The sequence below is a fragment of the Echiichthys vipera genome (assembly GCF_963691815.1).
Source record: "Echiichthys vipera genome assembly, chromosome: 1".
Taxonomy (NCBI): domain Eukaryota; kingdom Metazoa; phylum Chordata; class Actinopteri; order Perciformes; family Trachinidae; genus Echiichthys; species Echiichthys vipera.
In genome coordinates this window covers 21,845,694-21,855,693 of record NC_139826.1, presented here as the reverse complement: position 1 = coordinate 21,855,693, position 10,000 = coordinate 21,845,694, and the positions used below count along the sequence as shown (strand labels likewise).

General features: G+C 44.7%; 1 protein-coding gene across 2 annotated transcripts in view; it reads right to left on the bottom strand.

Annotated features, from left to right (window-relative positions):
• The window catches only part of gse1b (Gse1 coiled-coil protein b), a 176,516-nt gene that overhangs the window by 12,476 nt on the left and 154,040 nt on the right, over positions 1-10,000 (bottom strand). For both annotated transcript variants that reach the window (XM_083915480.1, XM_083915481.1), the window contains 5 exons: positions 9,017-9,225; positions 2,540-2,706; positions 2,120-2,320; positions 584-748; positions 78-442 (listed from right to left, as the gene is read on the bottom strand). In XM_083915480.1, the coding sequence (XP_083771606.1) occupies positions 78-442; positions 584-748; positions 2,120-2,320; positions 2,540-2,706; positions 9,017-9,225 (1,107 nt within the window). The remainder of the gene's footprint in view (positions 1-77; positions 443-583; positions 749-2,119; positions 2,321-2,539; positions 2,707-9,016; positions 9,226-10,000) is intronic.

Sequence of the window (10,000 nt, the reverse complement as noted above, 5' to 3'; positions counted from 1 at the left end):
TTTCTAGCTGATATGAAGTGTTTATAGGTGTCTACAAGCAGTATGATTGTAGCTACATGGGCAGCAGGTAAACATACCAGCCCGATTAGGGGTGAGTCTCTCAGGCTTGGTTCGGTCCTCCTGCCCCCTCATGGCATGGAGCTCTGCCATATAGTGGCTCTCCATGGCCTTGGATGCCTGCAGCTCCTTCTCTCTCAGCACTCTCTCCTTCTGCCTCTCCAGTTCCTTCTCTCTTTCTCTCTCCCTCTCTCTTTCTCTCTCACGCTCTCTTTCCCGCTCGCGTTCCCTCTCTCTCTCCAGCTCCTTCTCCCGCTCTCTCTCCCTCTCTCGCTCTCTCTCCCGCTCTTTCTCTCTCTCCACCTCCCGCTCCCTCTCTTTTTCACGCTCGCGCTCTCGTTCGCGCTCCCTCTCCCTCTGCCGCAGCTCATCCTCCAGCTGGAGCCTAAAAAAGCAAAAGTGGATAGGGGTGCAGAAGTAAAAAGAAGATGTCAGTGAAGTTAGAAAGAAATCGTAGCACAGTGCCGGGATCTGCTGATTGAATGCACTTGTGACTATACGTATGCAGGAATTAAGGGAACTTTACCTTTCAGACTGCAGTGCTGACAGTGAGGGGTGCGTGAAGTCTCCAGGGTAACGAACCCCTTGTAGGTGCATGTGAACAGAGGGATGGATAGGAGGTAAAGCTCCCCCTCCTGGCAGCTGATAGAAAGGTGACCTCAAAGCAGAGAGGCAGAATGGGTCATCCATCCTGGGAGATAAGGATTGCAAAAAGAACGAAAAGAGAAGAAGTCAGTCTCTCCGTGTGACGGTGCAGCATTCACTTTCATTAACCTGTGAGCCTCCATTTTGCAAAGAAGCGACATCACAGGGTCTTCCATCTTTCAAGAAAGCAGTCGTGTCTGTCAGCTAACCTCAATCACCACACAGCAGCTAGCGAGACACTGTGTTTGTGTGTGTGTGTGACATCCACTGCTCATCCCCTCATTAAATCCATTACAGAGCAGTGTGTGATGGGTGCTGCAGTCCTCTGATCTTGCTGGGTTGACAGACCAGGGGCCTGTGTGATATCCCTAAGCAAGCAGGGCCCAATACAGAGGCTACATGATCCTTTGTAGTATACATTTAAAATGAATGTATTTTTTTAACAAACCCTGCAAATAGATTTCTGCTGCTGGTGTTTTTCTCTGTATGATCACTGGGCTGTCACTCCAATAAAGAACACTAGAAAGTAATTTTCCTCATGTGAGAATGGTCAAACCACAGTAGGGAGCAGAATACGTCTTATTTCAGATGTATAAACAGCTTCTTCTATGGTAATTTATCACAAAGCATGCATGAACAAGCTCCCGATATATAGAGTTAAGTGGCAAAAACAGCCATGGCTCTCTTTTAGATGTTCATATTTTATTCATGGGCATAAACTAGCTTGGGTAAAGACAAGGAAAATGGGTCTTGTTATTAACTGCTTGGTTTAAGAAGCTTTATAATAAATACAACTCCTTCATTAAAAAAAGCAAATACTGAGTTTTGTTGATGGGTATCAATGGAGAAACTGTCAAATAAGTGTAGAGCTTTTCTATGTTTAATAAACAACTGCACTGTGATTTACCAAACATAAGGCATCATTACAGTAGGGCCGAAGGTTGTAAATTACATTACCGCAGCCTTTAGCAATATACATGCATGTATATGTTTTCTTCATCAACTCTTAAACGCATTTTGACACAGCTGACCAGGATATTTTCAAACAGAGGCAGCAGCAGCCTGCCAGATGATACAATATATCAAGCTGTAATTTAGGACTCAGTCCATTCAGTATGATAAACCCTGCTCTTATCTCTGGCAAAGCGTCGTACCCAGTGCTCAGTGCAAGAAGTCACATCAACTCTCTTACACTGGGTGAAATCTCTCCCCCAGTTAAATCAACATACAAATAAAATCATCAATATTTTATCAATGGCAGCATGAATTCAAGGTCAGCTAAATGCAGTAATGTGTTTACTGCTGAGTATGAGCAACACAAATACTTAGTTCAGTCATATGCACTGGTTTGCACAATTTTCTCTCAAGAGGAGGTGGGTGCCAAGTCGACAGAACAAATGAATGGAGAGAGGTTTACCTGTATGGCGTGAAGGAGGGGTGGGGCAGGTAGCTGGGGTGGTAGTAGGCAGCTGCGGCAGCTGCAGTGGCGGGGTCCAGGCCAAGCGGCAAAGAGGGCATGCGGAGGGCATCCTCGGTTGTGGCATAGGGCCGGAAACCACGGAGGTACTCTTCTGGTACGTGACCGGGGGGCACTGCATTAGGCAACTGTCTGGGCAGACTGAAGGTAAGAGAGGGGGTAGGGGCACAATAGAGAAAAAGCCATGGTTAGTTGATTTGTATTTGTCCACTGTTGTACACACATACTAAAAACTGACTGTTTCATAGCACTGACACCAACACCCAGACAAATGTCTGCTTGTTTTTTAGACTGCTCATTCCAGGGAATTAATATAAAAATGAATTATTGATCATACTTTCATAATAATGTGTGACTTACTTGAGGGGCTGGAAACGTGAATCCTGCATGACAGCACCGGGGGTGAGACCAAAGGCATAGGGGTTTCCCAGGAGGTGGGCAGGCACTGAGGGGCCGCCCTTCTCCTGTGGGATGTTCCCCTCTGCACCCAGACGTTCCCTGCTTGCCCCACGAGGCCCTGAGTCGGCCTAGAGAGAGATACAGAGAGAGGGCCTTCAGTCATTGTTTGTGAAGACCAGTGACCGTCACGGTTGTCAGTGCTCATGGAGCCCCATCCTTTGAGGGGGGAGATGGGGGAGTCCGGGAAAAGAAAAGGCCTGTTTATGGTGCAGCAGCCTCCCAGTCCCTCATTCCTCACTCCCTTTCTCAGGTACTATTATTCACTTTCTCGCATAAAACATCTCACTGTAAAAAAAGGACAGAAAAACATTTCTCTGAGGGGGAAAAAATTATAAAAACGGAGGAAGCAGGCAGTGGTAAAAACGGCCTTACAGTTTTTTCTCTCAACAAGAGATGGCATCCTAATGATCGGTGAGGATGAGGTAATAGCAGATGTACAACAGCAGTACTTCTAGAGAAATGATAACTTTGATCTCTGCAAAGTGTGTGTGTACCTGAGAGTGTGCGCACTTAAACACTAACATCTACAAGGAAGACAACAAAATCCATAGAGCAACATCCCTCTGCCTCTGTTTCTTTTATTCTTTCTTCCCTCTTCTCTTTAGCCTCCCTCTCCCTCCTTTTGGCAGCAAGCCTGGTCTCACTTATCCAAGTGCGCATACACGCACGCACGCACGCACGCACGCACGTGCACACACACATTTCAGAGCTACAAAGACATCCTGCTGTGGGAATGGGAGTGCATTTTCTGATGCTTTGGTTTCCCTCTGCTTACAAATGCAATCGCAGAACAGAGAAACGTATTTCCCTTGTAAGTCGTACAAGGAAATTGTTTATGGAGGGATATACAGTCGAGGAGGAATTTCACATGCTATGGTGGAACGTTTTTCTCCCACAACACGAGAACTCAAGTTGAAGTTGGCAAGAGAACAACCATAAAGAATGGAGTAAAAGAAGAAAGGAAATATAAAGATGGAGACATAAAGAAGAGGAGCGAGAGGAGGCAGTTCTTGACCCAGTAAATTAACCTCGGGGCTCCCTGGGATTAGAGAGAGACCTTACAGCAGCACTATCCTCTCTTTCAGTACGGCCTCTGATAAAATAAATCCAATTTAGGGAGCCATTACCTACACGTGCAGTTCTGCAGCCACTGCCCGCCCGTTTCTGAGACAGCCCCACGTTGCAGTACTTTAACGTTACGTTAACTGTTTTCTTGTTGTTTGTTGCGGTTCACTAAACAGTAAGGCACTCGACTCCCTCAGACCTCCTGTCCCCATAAAACCCCCCGTCACTTTAATCCTTTCAAAGCTTTATGAGCACAGGGAGAAGGTGGCTCCCAATCAGCAGCCAAGTGGAAAGGAGGTTCTTATATGTCAAAAGAAGTCAATATCAGAAAGAAAAATACAGAGCTCTCTGTTGGCTCCTCTCCTACTTTTTCCACAAAGTCTTTTTCTTTATCAGCCATGTTATCCATTAAACTACCACTAACTGGTGGGTGGCTGCCTGGAAGTCTTAGTAAAAGAGTATTTGCAAACACACACACATGTATTCAAATTTCTTTTTTTAACCCAGATGAATTTGCAGATGAAGACATGTGTTTGTTTACTGTGTGTATGTCTCCAGTTCATCCCAACGTGAGCATCATAAAAATGTACTGCTGGAGGTACATATCACTGGTGAGAAATGCCTGCTTTCTTTCACACCGTCTGTCAGTTAATCAATTGTGTATAATCACACTGATGACAGCTTTGCTAACCAAGAGATTGGTGTTTAGCAAAGCGGTCATCAAAAGCTTGACAAACACCACTGATGCTACAGGTACAAGGATTCAGGATGTGTGTGTGTGTGTGTGTTGTGTTGTGTTATGTGTGTAGAGAGGACCCAAGTTAGGTCTTGATGATAATAAAAAATGATACTTCATTGTCTTTCAGTGGAATTGTATCATAATTAAATCATATAGAGGTATTGTGATACACGCAATATCTTCATTTAAACTGATAATACCAAGCACTTTCATTCAGATATTTTACTTTTTTAAAAGCATTAATACCACAGTGTAAAATGTTGTTAGCATCAAAATATATTTAAGTACCAAGAGTAAAAGTATTAATGATGCAGAATAATATATATTATATTCTTACATTATAATTACAGAAGCATTAGTTTGAGCATTACTTTAATGTTGCAGCTGGTAAAGTTGGAGCACATTTGAATGAACTATTTATTGCTTGGTGGCATAACCAGAAGTAATATTACATTTAAATTATTGAAACTAAATATACAGTACAATACTTGCGTTATTGTACTCATTTACGTTTTAATTATAACACTGACAATTAGGGTCTCAGTGTACTAACTACACGTTGGTTTATGTGTTTTTGTGAAAGAGGCGCCATCTCATGGTAACACCGTGAAACTGAAAGAATGAGCGTGTTTACAGTGGAACTTAGACACGGAAAACAGTAAAACAGAAGGAGGACCGGGGACTGGAACATGGCAGGAAAAAGGCCTCCTCCAGTCTGGAGAGAAAAATCTAGGTGCATCTGCACTAAATCAGTTTTTTTGGAAAATATGATGTGAAGTATTTTGAGTTTATATTTTGCACAAAATTTCTTATTAAAATGTGAAAATACTCAATATTTTTCATTTGTTACATATAAAAATCACAGGAGTATAGCAAAATATGCTGTACCATGTGGTTATTTCATATAATATTTATATCAAGATAGAAGATTTTTATTGTCCTGCCCTAACCCAAGTCCCACATTTGCCTTAATCTGTGCCCCAATTTAACCACATCAAACTGTTGCATTAAAAAAGGGAAACGCCTTCTTATCCACTTGAATGGGAAAGCATCTCCAAACTTTTGACTGGTACTGCATATCCAGGTATTCAGGCTTGCTATCAAGTCACTGGATCGATCTGTTACTTGTTAATATCGTTAGAAGCATGAATATTGCTAGCAGCCTGGCTACTGTCCAAAGCAAGAAAAAACTGTAAGTATCCCAATTTAAACCAGAAACCATTTGATGAGTTTGAAGCAAAACAACACAAGAACCTGCTTGGCAAATAAAATCCGGCAAGGCCTGTTTGTAATCTATTTCTAAGTGTAACTGACTAGCTGGTATTTATCGGGTGACCAGAAGTTGGTATGGCTCAAATTTGGGTTGAACCTGTATTCAATATCCTGCATCATGGAGCATGGTTTCATAACCATGACTATGACTCAATAACTGTCAATTGGGGCAATTGCCAGACACAAATTACCACGAAAATTGAATCAACTGTTCCTTTCCAACAAATTTCACAGAAAATCCCATCATAAGAGGACGGAACAAAGCTGCCTGTGAAACAACAATGCACGGTGCTGTTGCTGCAATTACACAACTGGTCTGATTCCTGTTTTTACAGTTATTATTGCCACTGAGAAACAAAAAGCCCCTCTTACATATAGAGATGCACGGATCCAGTTTTTTCTGATCCAATCAGATACTGTTACCTGGGCTGAGCGTATCACCCGATACCCGATACCGATCCGATACTACTGTTGAATGAATGAACCGTATACCTTGCCATGTGAGTGAAGGCATCAGGCTTGACATAAACATGTAGCCTTGATATAAGTGAACTTAATATTATTTATTAACAAATAACAAAGTGTGCATTAGCAGCAAAAATAAATAAATAACAATTCTGTCTAAAGTGCACTGCAAATAGATATTTTAAAAATTAAAATGAAATAAAGCAGGTGCCTGAAACCCAACAAACATTGGCTTAATTTACTTGCTGTGTATGATACTAATAAAAAAGAAATGACTGGATCGTAATGCTCGATCGGCCTCATTCATACAATATCCGATCCAGCTAATTAGTCAATATTGGAACCGATATTCAAGCTAGGTATCAGACCGGTGCATCTCTACTTACATGTGAGTTTATCAGCAAAAAGGAACCTGTTTGTAAATAGGAATGTGTACATATTGCTGCTATGCTGTATGCATATCTTTGGTGCCTGAGCTTAGTCCCTGTTTCTGTATGCCTGTGCATGCATGTGCGGATCCTAGGCTGTAGAAAAACATGCAAAAGGTGTGTGTGTAACAGGTCAACACCTTGCAAAAGCATGTACAGCAGAAAGATAGAACCTTCCATCCCCATTAGAGAGGCACCTTAGTCACTCAAGCACCTACACATCCAACCAGCAATCCCATTTTGACCTTTCACCACCTGCCAAAAAACAGCCCTCTACACAACACACACTACTCACCAGCGCCATGCCATATACAAAGTAGAGAGCACAAATACAAGCACTCAGTCTCAAAGACACATCCATTAACAGCCATCTTCCTCTGTGTGAGCCAGGCCCCTGTAACCCCCACTGAGGGTGGGAGACCCTGCACATTGTAGAACGCTCGTTTACGCCTCTCAGATGGAGCCATGAATCCAAATTGCCAATTAAAAAGCAATTACAGGCAGCAGCGGGAGCAGACTCCTGCAGTCATTAAAGCAAAATGCCAACGCACCAAGCCCTCCCTCCTTCACTGCCTTGCCTATCACCCCCCCCCCCCCCCCCCCCCCACACACACACACCCTCTGGAAGACACGCTCATATCTTAGCCAGAGAGACACCAACCAACCCTTCTAACACACAAGAAAGCAGACCCCACAAATGTACAAACAAGTTTTTCTTGGATGCTTTATAGAGGACCAGGAGAACAGACTCCTGCCTCTGTATGCAACTATTTCCCCCGCAGTCCTCCATCTATCAGACTTTCCTTTTGTCTTTAAATCTTCATCTCTTTTGTTTCCCCTTGTCTTCACCAAAGCCTTTATGTCAACACACAAAGGCATCAAAGAGAAAATTTGGCATAAAACTTGGAATGATAATAGTAGACCATGGGGGAGACAAGGATAAAGGGGGAAGGGGCGTGAATAAGTACCAGAGGGTCGTCCCTTATTTTCCTGATGCATTCTTCCAGATCACTGATGAGCAAAAGAAACAAAACTCCAGACAGTATTATCTTCGTTTAAGAGGGACATTTTGATGGTGTTTATGTATGTGTGTGTGTGTTCTTTATGGCCCTGTGGCTCTTAGAGACCACAGAGTGTGCTGTGTATGTGCTGTGTATGTGCTCGCTGAAGCAACAACATGGAAACAGGGGAGATGCTATGATGGACGCTTTTGTGACGTATCCCCTCCGCCTACCCTTTGACCTCTTGTCCACATCACCTCCCTTAACCTCCTCATTCTTAGGCTGGCTGGCCCCATGCTGCTGGAGGCATCACAAACCCAGTGACAAGACCTTTTAAATTTGAGCTTGACCTCGCACACTCACACGCACACGCACACGCACACGCACACACAGCAAAAGTGCACAAACACATGCACGGATGGTGCGTCTGTCCCTTATTTCAAAACCCCCTGTCTCTCCAGCCCCTCCCAACTCCGGTTGACCCTTAAACTGTGTAAGGGTCATTTTGTAAAAAGCTACAGCTACAGAGGGTGAGGGTCAGGGAGGTTGTCCAGGGGAGAGGACAATAGCCTGAATGCTACCACACATTTCTTGCTGGCTGGCTGACCTCCTCACACACCCTTTGCCCCCCCACCCCCACCCCCACCTCCCTGTCTCCGGGGAACTGTCAAAGTGTCTCGGAGAGTTTCCGCATGTTGCCGAGTGCTGTTCGTAACTGTGCGCTTGGCCTCGAAAATTAGCCTTGAGCTGAGATAAGAAGGCTTAAAGCAAGGCCATAATCCATAATCCACTCCTTATCAAAGCAAGCAGCTCTCTCTCTCTTTCTCTCTCCTGCACTACGTAACGGAGAGCGGGTATCGGGGTGACGAGAAGGAGGATGCACTTGACTGCTTGAGTGAAGAGGTTGAGACTGGAGATGGGAGGGGGGAGGCTAAAGGCTGGGGACTTGGGAGGGGCTGGGCCAAGGGCAAGAGGGTAAGTGAGAGGGGGGCTGGAGGGGCACAGATGTTAGCTGCCGTTGAGGCTGTCACCTCGACATCCCAGTGGCAGCTGGCATTGTTTAACGCATGGAGCCATGGAGTGGTTGGGGGTGGGGGTGGGGGGTATTTGAGAGAAGCAGACATTCATAGACCTGCCGGCTATGTCACATGTACATATGTCAAATGCGCACTGCCACACTATGGGTTACAGGCCATCTACAAAATCCATTAATCCCTAGAGAGTCTGCCTGTGTGCCTGCTTGTGCTGACAAGCAAGATGAAGAATTGGGGCATTTTTGTTCCTTTAGTGAAAGAGAGAAAATACACTGGAACAATCTGAGACTTCAGAAAGAACAACTGAAAGAGAAACAAAAGGAAGAAAGTGAAAAGGAAGAGAGGTCAAGGTCAATGTTTGAATGTGGTTTTACCTGACGTCCCTCGCTCCTCCAGAGGCCGTTGCTTGTCTTTGTTGGAGCAATGGTGACAACAGGCGGAGTATTTGGCACGCTGTGACCCGCTGGTGGAACCAGGACAGGCCCTGGACCAAGGGGACCCCTCTTGGGCGTACTGACTGGAGAGCTGTGGTTGGTGGCTGGAGAGGACACTGGAGAGGACTCACTGCTGATGGAGGATGCAGCTGGAGAAAGACAGAGACAAATGGCATGAGTACAGTGAAATTAAGAACTGAGACAAGCTGACAGTCTTTGTTTTGCTCTATTAATAAAAAGGCAAATGTAACAACAGTACTAAGAACTATAATAGCAAACAAATAACTTAACAAATAACATAGAGGGCCAGATGGATGGCCCTAGGCCTTTATTATGAAGTGACAGTGACCAGGATGAGCAGCCCTGTGAGAGTCACACAGCCTTCACACACACACACACACACACACACACACACACACACACACACACACACACACACACACACACACACACACACACACACACACACACACACACACACACACACACACACACACACACACACACACACACACACACACACACACACACACACACACACACACAAACACACACACACACACACACACACACACACACACACACACACACACACACACACACACACACACACACACACACACAAACACACAAACACACAAACACACAGAGCTTGGGAGTGAACAGCCATACTGAATGTATATAAAGTCATTGGTGCTTGCAGCCACACACAGAATTCCCCCCCTCCACCGCACACATACACACAGCAGGTGGTGAAAAGCAGGCCCAATGAGCTTCTCTGCTGTGCTGTAGCTGTACCACATTAACAAAGCCCTCCAGGGAAACCCTGTAGCGCAGGGTCACGGTCTGGTCACATGCCTCGCTTTCCACACATCTCTCTTTCGCTCTCTCTAGTTCGTAAGCTTTCATGCAATATGCTCACGT